General features: G+C 40.5%; 1 protein-coding gene across 1 annotated transcript in view; it reads right to left on the bottom strand.

Moving 5' to 3' along the window:
• LOC306742352 (phospholipid phosphatase-related protein type 4-like) overlaps nucleotides 1–19,998 on the bottom strand; it is a gene marked incomplete at its 3' end in the record, with an annotated part of 31,821 nt that extends 11,823 nt beyond the window's left edge. Inside the window, exons 1-7 of the mRNA XM_079224721.1 lie at nucleotides 19,912–19,998; nucleotides 11,853–12,038; nucleotides 9,586–9,715; nucleotides 9,222–9,417; nucleotides 5,132–5,189; nucleotides 4,695–4,868; nucleotides 700–835 (exon numbers count right to left, since the gene is read on the bottom strand). Of these exons, the coding sequence (XP_079080847.1) occupies nucleotides 700–835; nucleotides 4,695–4,868; nucleotides 5,132–5,189; nucleotides 9,222–9,417; nucleotides 9,586–9,715; nucleotides 11,853–12,038; nucleotides 19,912–19,995 (964 nt within the window). The 5' untranslated portion in view covers nucleotides 19,996–19,998. The remainder of the gene's footprint in view (nucleotides 1–699; nucleotides 836–4,694; nucleotides 4,869–5,131; nucleotides 5,190–9,221; nucleotides 9,418–9,585; nucleotides 9,716–11,852; nucleotides 12,039–19,911) is intronic.
• Nucleotides 19,999–22,905: the final 2,907 nt, after the last annotated feature.

Below are 22,905 nucleotides of genomic sequence, written 5' to 3' on the forward strand. Positions count from 1 at the left end.
AGTTTTGTTGGATTGTTTTGTCATGTTTTGTTATAACTAAATGTGTCATTGGTTCTTGTTGATGTAGACAACATGCAGTGTCCGTTAATGACACAGCATCCCGTCATGCGCATATTTATGTAAACAATATCAGATGGCAGAAGGCCCAGGTAGAAAATGCACAGCCCGCCACTGGGCTCCACTGACTACTATCTCAAGCAAGTCCACTAAGTTTATGGAAATACAATACCGTCTTCAAGTACTATATTAACGAATGCAATTTTAAATTGAAAATAAGATTTCATCAACAATAAACCTACAATTTCCAATGAAAACAACAACATAGTACGCCTGCTGGACTGAAAAGAAGTAGTCCTAATTCAAATAATTCAAAATAAGTTCATCAACACTTGAAGTGAATTAAATGAGCCACATCTTCACCTCTACCAGCATCCTACTATGCTTAAAGAGACAATGGCCATACTTGCCATGACATATTTTAGGTTAAGTCAGAACAAATGTCTTACAGACAAGACTCTGTGCTTAGGGCAAATATTTATTTATTTACATTTCTCATTGTACACAGTGTGACTGTGCTCATTAGCATGCCCAAACGTTGGGAACTTTTCTTTTCTTTTGATGGAAATGTATTCTTGTCGTTACTATCACAGGGTACCATCACATATGATTCTAAGAGACACTTTGCAGGCGTGGTTTTACCTTGGTGGCTGTTGCTAATCGCTGATTGACTGACATTGGGTAGGGAAGAGAGGGGGGGCTCTCTCAGGGTAGGGGTAGGTGCTCGACATCTGGACCGATCCTCACTAGGTTGGAAATTCCCCACTGCATAGACACCCTACATACAAACACACACACACAGTAGGACACAGAGGAGCATGCAGCAAAGTCATAAGCATACAAGAGTTTGTCAAATCCAGTTTCACATGGCAGCCATGTCAGTTCCTCAGTCCCGCCCAAATATGTTTTTTGTTTATTTTGTATAGCCCAGAATCACAAATTACAAATTTGTCTAAAAGGATTTTATAATCTGGACACATACAGCATCCCTGTCCCTCACATCGGATTAGGGCTGAACGATTAATTGCATTTGCGATAATATCGCAATATGATAAAACGAGATTTTCAAACCGCAACGTGAGCGATTACAACGTCATCACGTGACGCGAGCGAAAGAGCGGAGAACTCGGCTGCATCAACTTTTCATGCGGCCCGTTAACCTGTTGCGCAATGGCCTCTGGCTCCACGGAACAGTCAGAAACTGACACAGCTGAGACTTTAGTCTCGAAGAGGAACAGCACGTCGGTGGTGTGGAACCACCGACGTGCTGTTCTGGTTTCAAAAAAGAAGATGCTGCACAGCATCAGGTGATGTGCAGAGCATGAAGTAGCATCCTGTTGCTACTTCACGGGGTAACACTACAAACTTGTTCCAGCACTTAAAAAAACACCACAAATCAACATATGACAGTTGTATGGCCAAGATGCCGAGCACCAGTGCGCCAGACAAGCCAAATACCTCAAGACAGGGATCACTGACCGAAATGTTTGAAAGCGTCAATCCATATCAACGTAATTCACAACGACACGGGGAAATCACTCGGGCAATAACCGAGTTCATAGCCAAAGATATGATGCCTCTCAACCCGGTGACCAAGCCTGGGTTCATGGCATTGATAAAAACGCTTGATAAACGGTACAGGATACCCCCCCCGTACATATTTCAGTCAGACTGCCATACCGGAGCTGTACAAAAAGTGCAAAGAGAAAGTCGCCATGGAGTTTAAAACGGTGGACTTTTTTGCTACCACTACTGATCTGTGGTCAAGCCGCACAGCTGAGCCTTACCAGAGTCTTACAGTCCATTTTATTGACGTAGATTTCAACCTCGGAGCTCGGGATCTCAACGAGGAGAAACACGTCTGCATCACGACAGATATGGTGCTGGCTGCACGGCTTAATGAAGGGACGAGGCTCCAGTGTTTTGGGCACAGATTACATCTTGCCATTGGTAAATTATCGTGTGTAAAAATATATAAATTATGTTGAGTTGTGGAAAGTGGATGGGATTAAATAAATTCATATTTCCTCCCACTACTCTTTTTATTTAATTCTAACAAATAGGCCCAGCCAATGGGAAAGAACATTTTACACTGAATGTATCTAATATTGTGTTGGTCATATTTAAATCATTCATTATGTTTTGTTGGGGAAAAGAGAGGATAAAATAAAAAAAATAAAGAAAATCGTATATTAAATCGCAATTGCAATATTGGAGGAAAAAAAATCGCAATCAGATTATTTTCCCAAATCGTTCAGCCCTACATCGGATCAGGAAAAACAAAACAAAACAAAAAAAGCATCTGATGTGGGTAGATTTACATGTAGTTGATGATGCACTGCAGCTAAGAAACAAGTGGAGGCTGCCAATCAGTCTCAATTCATCTACTTTTATTTTAATTTCTACTCTGATAATAGATGATGCAATGCCAAACAAAGAACCCTAAAATAGCCCTGTGAAGCCTGTACTGTGCAAAAATGATTGCCTGGAGAACAAATGTGAGTAATCAGCATCTCTATAAGGTGTAGAGCCACATACATGGAGGATAAACATCTTGCAACTTAAGTTAATCACAAAGATCCTTTTGCCAATAATCTTTTGGTCAATAATTATTTTCATTTAAAATAAGGGATCTCCACTGGTGAAATGTATTTAGTTTGAACCGTGTTGAATAACTGACATGTTCCAGAGCACAACCTCATATATCGGGAACCAACATTTCTTCCTGCAGGAGAAAGCAGACAAGCGAAGATGTTCACAAGGGAAACTGCTCCAGTGCTGCTGTTTGAGTGGATGCTGGACATTTTTATCCGAGTGTGTGTGGGCTGGAGGGTGAAGCCGTGTGGGAGGTATCAAATACATTGTGCAAATGTCCACCAGTTTCTACACAGAGTTGGACACTCATGTCTACTTTCGGCCTATAAAACTGCACTGAATAATGCAATGAACCAACCCTAACCCGTAAACAGGGTTACAACACTGTGACGGCTAAAATTAGTCAACAACAACCTGGCAAAGTGAAGGTGATGTTTCCCAGTTCAACACGTTGATAAAGGAACTAGAGACACTTGTTTAGCCCACTTTATAATTCTTTATATTATATATAAAGTATGGTAGTAAAAGTATTAACAGAAAACCATCCTTCTGAAAAAGACAGAGCTGCTGCAGCACACCTGCTAGAGTAGATTGACCCTGAAGAATTGGACTGTGCTATTCTACTACAGCTAGAGGGGGGTGGGGGGGGTTCTGAAACCACAAGGTAGCCGGTTCGAATGCGTAAGTGTTGGGAGAATGTATCGGCTAATTTTAAGTGCGTCATCGCCCCAATCAATCAGATTATATGTATTTAAATGTACCTGCTGGCAGTAGTATACAAATGAATATATACTTATGAAGATATATGTACTGTATGTGCGTATGTATCATGTACTATATATGTGTATATACATGTATGTGTAGATTACCATATAACTAGGAGTTTAAATATGTGTATGGGCGGATCAGTATGTATGTATTATTCATAATCAGAAATTCAATCAATTGAAGCAGTGAAAATAAATTGTGTGTGATTCTCTCTATTCTTACCATGAGTCCACCTTAATCATTTTCTAAAATAATGATATGTATGGTGTACTAATAACACTGTCATATAATTATGAGTGCTTTCAACACATCCATAAGTTTCTTAAGCGCTAAATAAACTTTACGAACAGCACGGCATGCAGCGGCTTTTCCAATGTTCTCTGAAAAAAAAAAGCTCAAGGCTGTGATCAATCTGTGAGACAGGATATGCATACAGTATGTGAGACAATCGATGCTCGGCTCTGCCGTGTGGTGTTCAATGTACGGCTTGAGGAGGTCTCATAAATATATGATTCCTTGTCGGCAGAATCGATAGCGCTCGTACAGGAAGTCATGATGATGTGAGAACGGATCTTGGCGATCTGGAAGAACTCTCTCCCTATAAAACTAATGTAACTAATATCGCTCCTTCATCAATGAGGAAGGGAGCTGCCTTTTTTGTCCAGTGGGAGTGGCCAGCTTATCCAGTGAATTTCAGTTAGCCTGCGCTGGAGCTGGTTCAAGGATTTGGATGTGTTGCTATGGTGATTTTTCCAAACTTGCTTCGTGGAACCGAAAAGCCTGACCTACGTCATCTTATTCTGAAAATTATCCGGCTAACTCAGTAAGCCAGGTACGAGGAATGAGGCCCAGACTATACATAAAAATGGCTTATCCAAATAATGCATTGAGTTGCTGGGTTGGGTTTTAAATACAGTGTGTAGCATTGACAGGGATCTATTGGCGGATATGGAATATAATATATGAAGTATGTTTTCTTTAGTGTATAATCACCTGAAAATAAGAAATTGTTGTGTTTTTGTTACAAGACGTATAAATCGCCATACAGAACGGGTACTCTTCAGAACCATGTTTTTATAGTAGCCAGCAACGAACAAATCAAACACGTTGGCGTTTTCACGGCGGCCAACGGAGATCTCCTCCACGATTGGGCACAGCAGATGTTTCAGCTGGTTACTCACCACTAGAGGCCCACAAATACCACACACCCTTCAAGCTACACAGTAAACCTTGATCTATACATCAAAATGGTTGTGACTGGTTAACAGTGTTACCAGATAAACCGCAATGGCAGATCCCAGTAACCATCCACAGTAGACGTCGACAGGATGGTTTCTGAACTGGATGATCCTCGTCAGCCCGGCCAGGATGGCCAGCATGACGAAAGAGAACACCAGCAGAGGCTTCAGCAGCTTGGCCGAGTCCGTCAGCACTGTGTTGAAGTACATCTGAAACAAAAGATTTCACATGAGTCAATCATGATCTTTTAAATGTTGATATAAAAACAGATAATCCCAAACCTGTGATAGTCAACTCCGATAAGTGAGACTGGTCAGTCCCCACCTGTGATTAAATTAGATCTATTTAGATATCTAACAATTTGTAAATGACCAACCAATGTATATATTTTCTGTTTCTGCGGCTAGATTTTAGGTGGCATCGTCAGCTACAAGTCTCAGTCTACAAAAGAGAGTGCATATGAACCACTTACTGAGATGTAGACAGCAGCAAAGGCCGCTAGAGTTGCATGCTGGGAAGGGAACGACTTCCTATAAAGAACAAAAGAAAAACAGAGTGTTCCTTCTACAAAATGACCATAGACAGAGAGCTGAGGACAATTCTGAATATTCATCTACAACAGGGAGACAGGGAGTGACTTTCAAAGAAACTTGGACATGTGTGTGTGGTGTGTGCGTGTGCATGTGCATGTGCGTGTGCGTGTGCGTGCGCGTGTGTGTGTGCGTGTGCTGGTAGCTCTGCAGTGTATGAAGGACAAAAGAAGGGCAAAAACTCTAAATCTGTGATGTGTGCTTTGCTATTTTGTCGCCAAAAAATTACAAACATATATCCCGGTAATAAACTAAAGTTTTATCATGCAACTATATAAACAATAGCAGTGTGTGTTATTAATTGTTTCTAATTATTCATTATTATAAAGCATTCATTTATACGTTTGCATTGAAACTGTTGGTAGGCTACAGCAGCAGTAACTTGTCGGGGTGTACGAAATTATGGATACATTTGAGTATTGCCATATAATGTTTTGTAATACAATACAGATTTTTAACTAATATTTGACATGCAATGATGTGTGGCAGACAGTGGTTAATTTTGTGTTGTGATATTGGATGTTACACTGACTGTAGTAAATCCATAGAGATCCCAATGTTGTGGTTGCATAAAAAAGTATTTTTTTTACTTTTTAAAGAATCCCTACATATCGCCTTGCTGACAGTACATATATCTTATTCCTAATCGCAATATATAGAAACTATGATACATATTGTATCGCCAGATTCTTGCTAATACACAGGTCGAGTAACTTGTAGTACAAAAATATGTTTTTTGTTTGTTTTCTTTGATGCCCATTGTTTTGTTCACTAAGTAATATCTTTCTACAAATGCACAATAATATCACTGAAAATGTATAATTTATCAAAAAGCAACGGTCTGTTTAATCTGTTTACACATATGCATTCATAACACATTTACCTATAATAATACTGAAAGATAATGTTTTAATTATGTAGCGGACATGCTGTTTTGAGATTGAATAAAAAAAGAATATCCTGAGATTTTTGAAGGAAGCATCCTGAGAACGCCTGCTATACTCCAGATCATTTCCCTGTGCAAATTAAGAGTCTGTGTGGCACAGCTCACCAGTCTGGTGTTCAGAGGCACAGAACATTCTGTATCACATCTTGCTAAAGCCTGCTGCTGTGTCACAAGGTTTCATGGAAGCGCCAGTGTGCATTATTTTGGTAATGTGTTACATTAATGAGATTTTAGTGTGTGTTTCTCTGTCATCTAATGTCACGAAATTGCCCTGATGACCTCCTGATAAGAGCTCATTCAGTAGCTGGAAATTCAACAACAATGGCCCAGTGCTACATGAATTGGGCCCTATTTCTCGTACCTGGCTTACTGAGTTAGCGGGCTAATTGTCAAGATAAGATGACGTAGGTCAGGCTTTCTCTGTTTTTCAAAGCAAGCTTAGATAAATCACCATAGCAACACATCCAAAAATGTAAACCTGCTCCTGGGCAGGCTTACTGAAATTCACTGGATAAGCTGGCCACTCCCACCGGAAAAAGGCAGCTCACTTCCTCATTGATGAAGGAGCGATATTAGTTATATTAGTTTTATAGGGAGAGAGTTCTTTCAGATCGCCAGAATCCATCCTTTACATCATCATGACTTCCTGTACGCGGCGATATAGATTGTTCCACTTCTCGAGCCGCGGACATTGATCACCACAGGCGCAGCCGATCGCCCGTCTGACAGACATAGACTATCAGCCGCTGCATGCCGCGCTGTTCTTAAGTTTATTTAGTTCTTAAGAAACGTATGGATGTGTTGAAAGCACTCATAATTATATGACAGTGTTATTAGTACACCATACATATCATTATTGTAGAACATGATTAAGGTGATCGTGATAAGAATACAGAGAATCACACACAATTTATTTTCACAGCTTCAATTGATTGAATTTCTGATTATGACTAATGCATACATATTGATCCGCCCATAAACATATTCAAACTCCAAGTTATATAGTAATCTACACATGTATATACATATAGTACATAATTCATACATGCATACAGGACATATATCCTCATAAGTATATATTTATTCGTAAATATAATCTGATTGATTTGGGTGATGAAACACTTCAAATTAGCCGATACATTTTCTCAACACTGACGCATTTAACTTGTCTGATATATTTGCGATGCTTATGTCTGGCAGCGGGGGCGCAGTTGAAGTTGCGTTCACGGCAACAATGTTACAAAAACGTTGGAATATTCGCAATGCGTTTGCTGTGAATGACTACAGTATTGACTTCCTCATATGCCTTCGTGATCATCTCCTGCTTCTCATTAGAGAAATAAAAAGAGGTTCCTTTGAGTTTATTTGCCATTGTACTGTTAGAACATCGTGGTGTCAGTGCTCGATTATTTTCCATTCTGAAGAGGAGCGAGCACGCGCATTTATCCAGATGACTGACGTCTGGCTAGAATTAACGAGACCGTTTCAGCGCGAATCAGCCGTGAAGAAACCCAGATAGCCTGATGTCAATCATCTCGCTAATTTAAACTGGAGATTAGGACATTTGCTTGACTTTGTTTAGCCAGGTACGAGAAACAGGGCCCAGGTCTGTGCTGAGTAAACAGTTAGCTGAAGTGATGCACAGTTCCCTGAGTTCTTAGTGCATGCATGTGGTGAGGGAGGGAACAGAAGCCATGGCCTACGAAGCTGCAGTTGAAGCTAACGATGGAGTGGTCTCCACAGTTAAGGTGACAGTCTAGCGAGAGCTGCATAATGGGAGGGGCCTTCAGCTTTAACATGCAACAGCAACGGTAGAACACATGGAGCAAACATAGTTATCCAAAAATAGCAGCATTGCATGAGAGACTGCTTAGTGAGTGACAGCAGCTAGCAAATCTTCACGTAGAGCAATGTGCAGCCACTGGGCAACATACAGCATCTGTTGCTCCAGTTCAACGACAGTTGAACTGGAGTTTTTTCTTCCTGCGGAATTGACTAAAATCCCTGCTAAAATTGTTTGATTAAAAAAAAAAAAACATGTGGGATTTAGTGTCTTGATCAAGGACACTTACAATGCAGACAGGACAGTCTTAGGAGTCTGCTGGACGATCTCTAACTTCTAAGAGACTTAGGGACTAAAGAAAGACCAAAAATATACATGTCCTTAGAAATAAGGGCTCCAGAAGGGTTTTTCCTGAAGGACTGATATTCTACCCGGAACCATTTACTTCGTCAAAAATGGGTTAAAGGATCCTCAGAGCAAACACCCCCCAAAAAACAGTTGCCTTCTTGTTTTGGATCCTTATAGACCAGCTGTATAATCAAACAACAAAGGGATCTGTATCTGCCCAAATGGATCGTCATTGATCGACAAATAGTATCGGCAGCAACAAAAATTTGATCAGGGATCTGAAAAGGTAATATTTGCTCTCTTTTTTTTCTTTTGTGCTGATCCAATCTGGGACTCCAACCGTGACTTTGATCCGAACTGTGACTTTTAGGATCCGTTGCACCACTGGTTGTTAGCAACAACTACGGCCTTGGCTCACTTAAATTGGCTAATCTCAAGGACCGGCAATTCTCATGTTAATGACAAGCCACACTTTTTGGTGGATCAGCCAGTAAGTGAAACGCTTGTGGGATGTATGATGGGTGAGTAAGTGCTTTAAGTGAGCTTTAAAATGTCCTAAATGTTGGCTCGTTATATGTAATATATAATCTTGTCACAGTAAAACATCCATGTTGTCACCAGTCCATGTTGTAGCCCACCTTGTCAGTGATAATATACAATTAGCCTATATTTTCTATGTTTGAATACTTGTCCTGAGAGCAGATCTGTAACCATAACAACAGTGAAAATGAGTCTAGGACTGCCAGCTACAAGAAGATTATAGCCTGTTCATGTGTGAGCGTGCTAAAACTAAACATCAGAAATGACCCACTCACCCACACACATCCTCTGTCACACTCACTAGATCACTCCCACACTCTCTCACAGTCAGTCGCTTCGTCAAACAAAGCTCTACCTTCCAGCATTGATGAGCCCAGCATCTTGTCCAGAGCAGATATCCTCCAGAATAAAAGCTTCATCACAGGTGGACATGTTAATGTGGGTCAAATTGGGTTTACACACATCCAACCAATAGGGTGTGTGTTGACCAGTGGACAGCTGGAGAATATCAGTTATCATTGCCGTCACACAGAGGCCGAAGATATGGACGCCTGTGAAAAACAACAGTAAACACATGATTAGTAGAACATGTAACTTTGTTACATTTTTATGCTACTGTTCTAGTTGTTGCCTATTGGCGTTTTTTATTTCTGTTTCTGTGGCTCAATTGCTGAAAACACACACGTAAGCATTTGTGTGAACAGCATGTATCCTCCCACCTATGAAGCGTACAGCCCTGCGGATGTAAGAGTTGAAATTACAGCCTGCGGCGTTGATGTTGGCCTCTGTCTGTGAGGCTGATGACCTCCTGGATAGATAGCAGTACAGAATGGCCTCTCCTATAAGAATCTACACACAGACACATACAATGAAAAGATGGTTGGCAATGCAGATTTTATATGGATATTTGTTTTATTAAAAAATGTGATACAAAATCAAGATATTTCAATCCCAGATGAGGAAGACTGCAAGATTCTCTGGAAAAAGCTAGTCGTAAATTCTGCTTTTCTGTCGATCTACTGCTTCAAAGGACAAACAAAAAACAGGTGCTTTAATCTCAAAATGTGAAAAGTTAAAATGAAGTTCAACCACAAGCAAAGAAGGTGAACTTGATGTGTTGGGTCTCTGATAGAAATAGTGCGATAAGATGATATTACAATTAGCGTTCTTGAGTATTGTGCAGTGGTGGGCCGCCAGGGCCTGCTAAGCCTTCACTGCTGGCCTAAACAGAATCACAAAGTTATAGCTATTTTATAATTTAATTGTTTTTCACAAATACACTACATGTATTATAATTATTTTTCCCTATCAGCTTATTTTCACATTGCACAGCTCCTGTCTTCCTCTGTTGCTCTGCCTTCAGCCAGCAGCGCTGCTTTTCAGTGCAGAAGGTTTTCATCCAATCAGATTTGTTTCTCCAGTGTCTCTATAGAGGCAAAGCAGTTTAAGCAGGCCTTTGCAGATTAAAGTACACAGGGAGTGGACATTGTTGTTGATTGTCATGGACTTCAACAAATCAGATCTTTAGTTTGACAAGCTGGGTGTATTCTTTGACGTGCAGCGCCTGCGAAATGGCGTGGACGTATGATTGGTCAGTGGCCCAGTGTGACCATTAACATACGCTGTGATTGGTCAGTGTGTCAACAGTGAGAGCTGGAGGGCTGATGCGAAATAAGTTGTGACATGTTTAGTGTTTTGCTTGTTTTGGCGCTTGGTGGCTGAAGGAGGAGGAGAAGCGGACTTGCTGGCGGATTTAATGACAAAGCATGTTTGCGGTGATGACCCCGGTGTCGACTGCCGCTGTCGAGCAGATATTTTCTGCCCTAGAACGCGTGGAGGCGTGTTCCAGGGCGCGGCTGGGAGGCTCGGCTGTCCTCACTGGTCCATGGCCATATGTTGCTGGAACTGAAGCGCATGGATAAACTGTACAACCGCGTCGCTGAACTTTTTGTTTACAAGGAGAGGCGGATGGACTTTGTGACTAGAGAACATTATCTGGTAAATAAACTGCTTTTTGTGTTGTGCATCTGCGCTGGCGTTGCGTTTGTGTTTTTGTTATGTTACAACCAAGTGTGGTTCTTGTTGATACGGGGAAATCCCCGATAGGCTGACGGGGTTGGGCAGGTCAGGTTGGTCAGTCAGGACGACCGAGAGGTGCTGTGTAATTGCGCGTTGCTCGGCGGGGGTTTCCGCAGATGGTTGAAGTGGCTTTGTGGGTCAGTCCACGCGCCCCGTGTGAGCTCTCCCCGAGCCCAGAATGGCACTCCGTAAATGTGCGTTGCTCATCGTGAGTGTCCACTGCCTCTCTTTTTTTTCCTCTCAAAGTGGTGGAGCTCCGCGGGTCGGTCCCTAGGCCCTGTGTAACTCCCTCCATGCTCGTGGTGGTGCCATGTGGCAGAGTGGGCGTCTGCTGTTCACACATGGTGGTCTGTATGAACGCGCCGTGTATTGAGTGTCTGACAGTAACTCCCGGGACACTTCCCCCCTGATGTGGATTATACGGCACTGAAAGCCTAGGTCGAAAACACACGGCCCGTCACTGGTATTGTGATTTCTTACACATCATGTAACGCTAACACGGTTTCAGTCATTTTTATCAGGTAGACAGTTTCTTTGCTAACCATTTTTATATGTGCAAATGTGCAGCAGCATCCAAAAGCCTTCTACATTAGCCTCCTGATTCTGATCCCGTACTGTATTGTGTGGATACAGAACAATAATGGCCAGTTTGTACAGATATAACATAATGCTGGTAGAAAAAAAAACTGTATTGGTTGGGCTGTACTAGCAGTTAGCAATCGTTTAATCAGTTGTTTTTTTAAGTTTACAAAGGGGTAGTAGTATACTAGATTCTGCGATCTCGGTTTAAAGGGAAATTGAAGTATTTCACTTTACCTACCACAACAGAACCTCCCTACATGTATAACCACATACCCTGTTAGCCACATGTAGATATGTGAGTTCCAGTGTGGGGGTGATTACTTACAGTTGCGGTGGGAGCGGCAAAGGCCAAGCTGAAGAGCAGAGGCAGTGTGCAGACTTCATGTCTGGGCAGGATGTAGGGCAGAGACAAACTGCGGTCATTGCAACTGTACCCAGAATGCACCGGCTGGAATATATCCGTCAGTTCCAGGAAATAAAGACTGACAACTGAGGAGGCCAGGATAGGGAGCTGCAGTAAAAAAAAAACAATTTAAGGAAGGAAATAGTTTTAAAATATAATCAAGCTTTATTCATATAACTTCAAATCTTAACCTTTTTTCTTGCCACTATGACCCAGTGTTTGTTAATGGGGTAATGTTGGGTCACTGTAAATTATACGCTGTAGACCTGTTCTACGTGAAAAGTGTCTTGGGGTAATTGATGTTATGGTTTAAGTTGATATATAAATAAATTTGAATGAATTGTTTCCTCACAGCAACAGAAAGTTTGCTGAACGGTCAGGGAGTCGGGCCAGAAATTAGTGGCCATTAGAAGAACTGTCCCCAGGAACACTACATCGACCTCATCGGATTGCAGCAACTCCCTTCATGGTGGTGGTGGTGCGGATGAAGAGAATACATTGCTCCTCTTGAGCTCTTATTCTGTGGATTAACAGTTCCATCTCATATATTTCAGTCACAATGTTCAACCATCCATCTTGTGATGCTGGTTCTATTGTGTGCCATCTCTTTGTAATAGCCTTTTTACTGGCTGCCAGCAGAATTTTCAGCAGATATCTGTCTTCCCTTAACACAGTATCTGTTGTCATATTACCAAAGCAGAGAAACATACAGGACTTAGGTGTGTCATAGCCCAGAATTCTGACAATAACCATATAGATTCCCCAGAACTGTACAATTTCCAGACATAGCCAAAATACATGGGAGTGGTTTACATTTACTGCCCCACATTTCCTCCAACAACAATAGACAGACATTTGTTTGTAATTTGGGGAGTAATAAAAAATCAGATTTATATATATATATATATATATATATATATATATATATATATATATATATATATATATATATATATATATATATATATATATATACACCTATGAGATTTTCAATACTCTGGCTGGGAAAAATCTGGGGGAGAACTTCATACTTTTCATTTCTTCATGGAAATATAACACACTTATAATATCAAATCAAGCATTCTGATTGGTTGAGAGAGTCACGAGGTGTAGTTTATTCAGCCATAAAGTACTGTACAGCCTGTTTACATTTAGAGCGTTCCATATCAGTGCGCACTTAAAAACAACAGGTAGATTTAAATTGCGCGACCGTTAGTTGTCATTTCAAGCTTGACAGTTACCAAACACCCGTATTATAAAAGCAATAAGGTACTCGAGGCAGTACTGTATCTACAATAATGTACAGTTCAAGGGTTTGCCGGCCCTCCGCTGCGCGTCGGGCCTAACAACTCCCTTGAACAGTACATTATTGCACGACACAGTACTGCCTCTCCTACCTTATTGCTTAATTAAACATCTGTATCGACATAGCATTTCACATAGTTTGAATGTGAAACTGACTTTTTAGAAAGCGCAGGGATGGATAATACACCCTTTCTGAAAGAAATACATTAAAAACGTAAGCTTGTCGGAAGCTACCCTGGAAGTCGGGCAGCAGATGTGTGCACCAACAACAAGCCAAGATCATTTACGAATAATTTCCGTCAACTAGTTTAAAGCAAATAAACTCAGAAGTTGGCGCTATAGGTTTGCATGGCTATAATCCCCAGTGAACCGAGTAGAAGAGGTAGAGGTTGCAAACTAGAAACCAAACACCGCCTTGGTTGCCTTGGCCATCAAACCCATGTACAAAGATGGAGAGGTTTTAAGGAATTTGTTCAAGTTGTATTGTTCTTTCATGTTTCATGTTGTCCCGAGTCAAAGTCAAGCATCTGCATGTTATGGGAATATCCAGGAAACATCCAGCAGAAACAGCTGATCAATCATACTCTAACCCAAACCTGGAGAGGTTGGAAAGAGGTATCTGTGTTGTTATGTTTCTACCTAAAAACCCGTGGAGCTTACAATTAGTAGAGCACACATTAACTAGCGTTAGCACTTGTTTGCTGCTCTAGCTACTGAAGGTGTACTGAATGCAAATGTGACAGATGGGGAAAGGGGCATGGAAGGAGAGGAATCAAATGATGATTTTTCCAGCTTTTATTCGCTCCTGCAGAAGACAATAACACACACAAATTGCCTTCTGGTCTTTCTCTCCCTGCACATCTGCTTCCCTCAGCAATACAGAATACCACTGTCAGGGGAAGACGGCACAAGATTAAATCTAAATTATTACAATTCTTTTCAAAACCATGATTCGTAACATACAAAGACCAGGTGGGCAAAATTAATAACTGTGTGAGCTAGAGTGACTCAGAAGAAACAGAGAACATTCTAACATTAAACAAAGGAAAACACATTAAAGAAGACAATAAAACACACAAATTGCCTTCTGGTCTCTCTCTCTCTACGCACATCCGCTTCCTAAACAACAACAGAGTTTACACAGAGAAAATATACGTCATGGCGGCCCGTTGTAATGCTAATGGCGCCAAAGAGGCTAAATGAAACAGCCACAAAACATATATTTTCACGGAATAAATAATAAACAGCTGGACAATGTGGTCGCATTAGCAGTAAATAAAAATATCATTAAGATAAAATTCACACATACTCAACAGGATTGTTAATTGATAAAGAAAAATAAATTATTATAAATTGAAAATAAGAAATGACAAAGTGTATTTTTAACTCCGCCCCACAAACACAAGCTTTTTAATGACCTACCCAGCTTTACAGAAAGAGTGTTGTTCCTTAACTTCATTGTCTTCTGTCTCAATCTCCAGGTGATGTGGTGGTTCTCTTTTCACTGTGATCTGTAGCTTTAGCATCTATTTTTATCTTGTTTTTACAGCTGAATCAGTTTGACATCCTTCAAACACATATTGTAGACCCTTCTATCTGCTTCTCTCTGAAATTGCTTTTTATTCAGAGACAGCAGTTAGTGACACTGTGGGCTCCATGGTAACCCTCACAGCTAGATTGAGTAGCAGTGGGGGATGCAGCTTAGCGAAGGATCAATTGTCATAATTAGCGAATACATTCTTGTGTTATGGCAAAAAACATTGTGTAAGGTCAGAGTAACCTTTTACCTTTGATCACCAAATTCAAATTAGTTCATCTATGCCAAACATCTCTCCAGGCGTTCCCGGGATATTGTGTTCATGATAATAGGCCAGACGGACAGACGGTCAACATAATGCCTCCAGCCATGACTGTCACTGGCACAATTATAAACATTCGGAATGTAAATCCTCCAATGTGTACTATGTCATGCATATTTGATGAAGTGAGTACAATCATGATCATTTTTGAGACCCATAGTCAACCAAAGCCACTGTTCACACAGAGGAAACCAGGCTGCAGTAGGGATGTTTTTCTCCGCTTAACGTCTCTAGCCCTGAACACACAGATGTAAAAATACACCCCATTCAGAGCGCCATGTTGCCTAGCAGCCAGTTGGTGGGTAGGATGGTGTGACAGTGTGTGAGATAGAAAATGTAGGAGAAACAGAGCAGCTCTGTCAGGGAGAGAAAGGAGAAAGGCACAATAATTATGATAGATTCAGATCGTCCAAAAGCCAAGAACATGCAGCCCTATCACCAAACACTCATATATTTACTGATGTGCAATTTTGGCATCTGGCCAGATTTCACAAAATAGTTAATTCTGCAAAAAGAGGCCAAGCTGAAACTATCCTTGATCACACGCTCTGTTTCCAGTTAAGATGGCAATATTTCAAGAAAAGCGTCAAATCTGCAAAACTGCGTGCCAACAGACTTGAGTCATTTGTCATTCAACCATTATTCAGTTTGCCGAACACGTAATATACAGGATTGCAGTGGACAGGAAACACTCCATATTGACAAATCAGGCTGACTCTGGAACGATACATGAGCACAACTTCGATTAAGAGTTTTAACTCAACGCTTCTACATCTTTTTGTTGAAACGTCATATATATCAACTAACTCTGGACGTCACTTGATGTCTGGCCAACAAGACAAGATACCAACCTGTTTTGTACAACAACACGTTGCCTGCTCGCTGGGCATACTACATGTCCCAATACCTTTACCCTCTGAAGGAGGCGGGAATTGAACTGCTAATTTGGAGTGGGAGAGGAATGTCAGGGTTCTCTCCATCCCACTAAAAAAGCCAAATAGCCTAAACTGCTATAACGTTAACTTCATACTCACGTCAGTCTCCCTTGCTCTCTCGCTACCATTATGCATACAATCTACACAATGAGTTATTCCTTAAAAGAGTTCACGACTTGCATAATACATTTTAGTTTAAAAAGCCTCCTAAAAACAGACTCCGAGCTTGCAATAACCTGGCGAGAACCCTGCTGTTTTTACTGACATTGTTAGCGTACATACAGCCTTTTGTCAGAAATGTTTCTGAGCAAATATTGACACTCCCCAAATGCCCTTGTCGAAGCTTTACCTGTGACAGTTTGTTTATTCAGATTGTCTAAAACAGCTTACCACGACACACTGTGAGTAACTGCTGAAATACTGTTGAGAGATGTACATCCATGACATGTATTTCGCTCTTGTGGACGCTTGTATTAGTATTTACTGTGCTGTGCTTCCTATTTAGACTTGAGCTTCACTGGTGATACTTTGTCTTCCTGGCATGAAGCACAATGCAACAAATTTGACGACCTGTCTGTACTGAATCCACTTTGCTTGTTACTCATTTTTACTAGACCTTTGGTCGAACTCTTATAGGATATTTTATGATTCGTAGCCCTTTAAGCCCTAACCCTAATAACCCGAACCCTAATCCTATTTATTGTTTGAGTTGTGTTTAGAGGTTGTACATCGGGATTATATATTATTGTAGCCCTGATTTTTATGTTTAATTTGATACCTAACATGTTTGTTTTTTGGGGGGAGAGAGATTTCTACCATGATTTTTTCTTGATTTTCCTGATATAAAAGGGTCTCCCGATTGGGGGACCCTAGGGCTTAATAGGTTAAATAAATTCATGAATCCATTTGTTTGCCAATAGTGTTTTCACCATTTCACAATTAATGGGAAAGGGCAATCTGCTGTGTTCAACCTTGATTGGAAGTGGGTTTCACTCAATGCATAGCTGCACACCGACACACACAGTGAGGGCATTTCATTCCTGAGGGCTTACTTAATAGTGCTTTACAGCTTCACCCCAAGTATCAATAAAACCCCTCCATTTGACTATTGTTTTCTAGCTTGTAGACTAATAGGATTTTGATAGAAATGTGTCTACCCCAGATATTTGATTTCCACTTAATTTATCTGGCGGGCATTTGTGGGCAATGTTGCAAATCAATGAGTAAAATCGCTTTATGGCAATATGCAACATACTGTATTGTAGCATATTTGATTCACTGGATTAGGTAAAAGCAAACATTCCCATCTGGTTATTTCTCTGTAAATGGTATCTCAATTGAGTTTTTACTAAATGCACTATATTCCAAACTATGTAAATATCCATATCATAATATAAAGCAACACAGACCAAGAAGATGTTCTACATACAGACAGGTTTAATAGAGTAACGTAGTTGTGAGCAAACCTGGAAGATTGAACTCGTTACCTCGACAAAAAGCTATTGGGATTTTCCAACGAATTTTGGATAATTGCATAAAATGAGTCAAACAAACGTTTCATACTTATAAGTGTTGTTAAATAAGATCATCTTCCCAAAATAAACACTACAATGCAACCAGCAGAAGTAACGGCTATAAAAGCAAACTCCAATCCCATGACATCATGTCACCACCATTAAGCTATATGATGACGTTTTGTAGTCTCATTTAGCTACTTGCTAGCAAACACCTTCATCAAGACACGTAAAAGGTGGGTTAAAAAAGGAGTATGTTTCCTGACATATTTTGTGTCAGGAAAAACTTAAAATCTCTTCACTACAGACCTAATTCCAGGCATCTAACCAGAAGCCCATTCAAAAATCGCATTGACTTAGAGACGAGAAAACCAAAAGTGTAAAATGCTGACTCATTTGGGTGTTTTGGGACTCATTTCTACAGCACTCTGTCAAGCTGCGATTGAGTTACAAGGGAAGTTAAGGACTAGTCATGTTGGAGCTTGCCCTATATTGAGGACAAACATCAGCTAATCTCAGTTTCTGCTAGGCCCGGTCTTTATTTATTTTGTATCTGTCATCAAACTTTATGGAAACGCAACACTTAATGGCTTGAACAGTCTTTTTACATGACTAATTTATCAGGGTATATATATGGTCAATGTGAACCATATAAATGCCTTCACTCATATATTCCATCAATTTTGGTTGCCTGGTAATGCAGTTAATTGTAGGTAGTAAAGAAACTGTTTGTATTTGTTGCAGTATGGCCTGCCAGTACACTCTGTTAGTCAAAGACTCTATTAACCCCCACCAACTCAAATTCAACACCTGATGATGCAAGCATGGGCTAAGCAGCAGCAAGCAGGACTCAATACAGACCTGAGACCGTTGATCATTCCTACCATTTCTTACCATTTCCTACCATCTTTGAAACCAGAAATGTGGAAGTCAGACTCAAACCGTGACTGTCTTGTTGCTGATCACCCGTTGTTAACTGCATCATCAAGACTCAAGTGCTGAACAGAGCACGGCTACCACTCAGTTATGTTCTGTAATACAATGTGTAAGCATTCTGTCAATGACAGGTGCGTTACAATTAGGCTGACACTAATTGAAATGGTCCTTTAGGTAACATAGAGCAATAGTAATGGAACTTTCTTTGACTAGGAAAATACTGCAAAATCACAACAAGACACTGGCATGGGGCCCTCATTCATCAAGGCCTGTCAGAGACTCTGCAGTGACACAGTCTTCTTTTTCTGTGTTCCTATTTCAATATGATAATCAAAATGTAGATTATGTCCAAACAAAAGTCATCCTTGAAGGCCACAGCTATTACCATTACCACTACTACTACTACTGATAGGCTACTAATACATTTCATAACAATTTTGAATGTAAAAGAAGTGCACATTGTGGAGCATTCAATGTGGGGGCGTAGGAACAAAATGCAGCATCACAGGCTTTAGTCCTGGGGGGAGGAACAATGAACGAGACAGTGGAACACAGTGATGTGACGGGGACAGACATTTCATCATAATGATGATTCAATTTTGTCTAAATTGTGTGAGTGTGGCATGATATCGAAATATATGTTCATGTTTGGATAGTTGATTCACAATCGTCTATGAACAATGTGGCTCACTTTAGTCTTTTCCTATCAAGGTGTTTTGGCGGATGATGCAATGAATGATGAGCATTCTTGCATGAATCACGGCATATACATCTTTGCATCCTGCCCAACACAAAACTGCTGTAACGTATACACGAGGAATCATGACACCCTGTTGAGACTGCAGTGTCACTGGTTGCAAAAAAGAACAGGGTAAACAGGAATGAGGTAAATACAGATTCTCAGGATCACTGCTATCAAACTGCATGGGATTACGTACTGTCTGGCTCATTGTTATATGTCATCTACATAGGCTGTACAAGAATCCATAATGATAACTTCATATTTACGAGCAGCATGACCTGATTGTGGTATTCGGTGTGGTTGCTTGCTCCCTTTGACCAGCTAAACAGTCAGTGAACCAGGCAATAAAGCAGTCAACCATATCAAACAGACAGCAGCCTGTTCCACTTGCACCTCTGATCTGATAGACAAACATATAGATAGAGATAGACATATAGATAGATAGATAGATAGATAGATAGATAGATAGATAGATAGATAGATAGATAGATAGATAGATAGATAGATAGATAGACATATATATATAGACATAGAGATAGAGATAGACATATAGATAGATAGACATATAGATATATAAACATACAGAGATATAGATAGATAGATAGATAGATAGATAGATAGATAGATAGATAGATAGATAGATAGATAGATAGATAGATAGATAGATAGATAGATAGATAGATAGTTCACCTCTACAAAATAAAAGCACGGCAGCAGAGTTACGCTGTCCTTCGTCTCATTCCAGCCTTTCAGTCGCTCCTTAGCGCGAGACATAACGAGCGGCCGGTGGTCTCTCCCGCTGCCGGGAGACAGGGAGCCGTACTTGATTCCCGTCGTAATTTTGACGAAATTCCGACGGACTCCGGTTCCCCCAAGCCCTTAACGGCAGACCTCCATCGCCCGACGAGGTGAGCTGGAAGTGTCGATGCCCGCTAATGTGATTTGTCCGTGGCAACTCTAAAATGCGTTTTTTTGGGCTTCAAAAAATTGTGACGCCGTAAGACTGGCATTGTCTCCCTCAAAACTGTTCACCCTGTGTGCTGACATTAAAATGCATCCTAAAAATGTATCGGTGTTCAGAGGAGAGGGTTACTCAGTCACCCCAGTGACTCTGACGCGGATCCACTCACTCTCCTCCGGCTCTGCTCCGCTGCAGCCAGCAGTGGCCGTCCTAAAGTTAGCCACAATAACCAGGAATGTTTCTTGTCCGGATTTTCAAAATAAAGCCACTGCACTCTTTCTCAGCACAGTTTCCTATTTAATCAATAATTCCCCTTGGTATTCTAAAGAACATTTGGGAAAAACGTTGTAATGTTGTTACCGTTGTTTGCAGATGAATTTTGAACATTTGATATTAGAATTATACTACAAAAATGTTGACCTCATCTGGTCTATAGCGGCTAATTTCCGCAAACTTGACGCAGCTGCAGGTGCCAGGCCGCTAGCAGTGGAGAAGAAATGAGAAGAGGTCCACTTAATGATGTCTCACTCTGCACCAAATTAAGGCGCACTGTATTTTCAGTCACTTGAGCTACGTAAGACCCATAGACCGCTATGTGACTATTTATGCTTAGTGAATCGTTCTCTTGGTAAATTGTTCACAGTAGTTCATCCAGAGGTATAGCTAGTGGGGCACTGGGAAGGAAAAATTAAAGAGGTAAGATTCTAGCTTCCAATGGGGGTGGGACATGTGAGTGTACCTGGGATTGGCAGAGAGAGTGAGGTGGGATGTTTGTTGTTGTCCTGCTAGCCTGTTCGTCCAGCACTGTTATGACCAGGGGCTGATTGTCAAACCTGTTGTTTTGGAGGCCACAGCCTTAGTGGCAGTTTACTGTTCACTTAGTGTATTATTGGTTGCTTATGTAAATGTATTAGTGAACTTCACTAATACATTTAGATAAGCAAGCAATAACGTCTCCTAGCTTGCCTTCCTTAACAAAGGTAGCAACATTTGGTAGTGAAAAGAAAAGAAAGCCTTAATTCCATTAAAATCTATTGTTTTGGGGGTGACTAAGGCTAGGTAAGAAACCTTAAAACTTGTCTTGGTATCTGAAATGTGTCTGGTTTGCTACACTTATTTTTTAATGATTAATAATGTTTTACTGTGTCAGATAATGATTTTACTAATTATATTACAATGTTAGATAGGGGTTGAGATTGGGCTACGTTTAACATTTATGAACTTGTTTTTGTTAAATTAGTCAAAGTAAATAAACATATAATAATACAATGTTGTTCTCAGATACGTTAGAAGTATTTGGGAGGGGTGAAAGTATCCAGTGTTGGTCCCTTCTATGATCCCTCACACCCATCGCTCCTGGACTGGCCCCCTAATATAGATTCTCCATTAGCCAAATAACAAATTAACAAATAATCCACAACTCCCTGCCTAGCTGGATATCCCTAGTAATTTTTTAACAGTTTATTTAGTTAACTTTCACATTTTCAACCCTGCGTGTAGGGCATGGATTTCACCAACAGAGTGATACATCTTATACTTATTCAACCTTTGGAGGAAAAACAAAACCGATCGATGGGCGTGACATCAGAAGTGTGCTAAAAACCTATTTTCCGCACGGGTAGCGCGCATGAGCGCTATGAGTGTATGTGAACGCCCCCCTTTAGCACAACACAGCCATACTCGTGATGATATGTGGGGCACTCAGCCTCCAGGACACACAGGCACAACGCACGGGGCCATGTTGGGGCCTCGGGCCCCTGCCTGCAATATGTTGTCAGGGGGTTGTACACCGCTACCACACACGGGTGGGTCCTATCCATCGGTGAATATGGCCAATGTAAACTGAGAGCTAAAAGTACTAACTATAAACTGTATTTCTAAATCATCGTGTTTTCATTCATAATCTATACAAAAGTATGTTGATTTATTTGACAGCATCTAATTTCATCAGCAACACTAAATCAAAACAAATGGAAAACCTGAGAGAAAAATAATTCAGGTGGTCCATATCCTAAGTCTGGCCTGGTTGTTCATTTCCTTTGCATAAATAGTGTATGCGCTTAATGCATGTTCAATACATTTGACCTATTAATATGAAACAGAGGAGGTATATCACATATGCTTGTAATATACATTTAGTATACATGCAGGACCTTTTATGGAGTACCTAAGCAGTACATGTTTTGTATATGTACTAGTTTTTCAGCTTGGATACTATACATTTCTCTGTACTTTTTATATATGGAATATATGTGCCTTTATATACTACCAGTGTATATGATTTATACATACCATTATTTGTATTGATCAGAAGAGCCTGGAGCTGCAAACCTATAACACATCATAAAACCCTTTAAACAAAGCTGTTGGTGTGCAGATCTCTTTGATTCAGCTCTCTATATTGATACAGCACCCATCCTGCTGGTTACTGATGTGCTTGTCTTTTCTACTGTTTCTTATAATACTCATTTAGTCCACAAGAGGCTGAAGTGCACCCCTACCCCATGTTAGAGAAAACTATGTCTATTATAGTTTGTTTCTCACTTGCCTTTCGAAGGTAAACAAGTCAGACCTGAGAAATGAGAAATTCTAAATAAATAATAGTTTAACTTCAAAGACTTGCCAAATATTACCAAAGGCCTTTTTCACTTGAATACAACTCTTGAATGGAACAAAAACACTGTCAGTGAGCAGTAACACCTGTGCTTTTATACTTGACAACT

This window comes from Taurulus bubalis, assembly GCF_910589615.1.
Source record: "Taurulus bubalis genome assembly, chromosome: 1".
NCBI lineage: Eukaryota > Metazoa > Chordata > Actinopteri > Perciformes > Cottidae > Taurulus > Taurulus bubalis.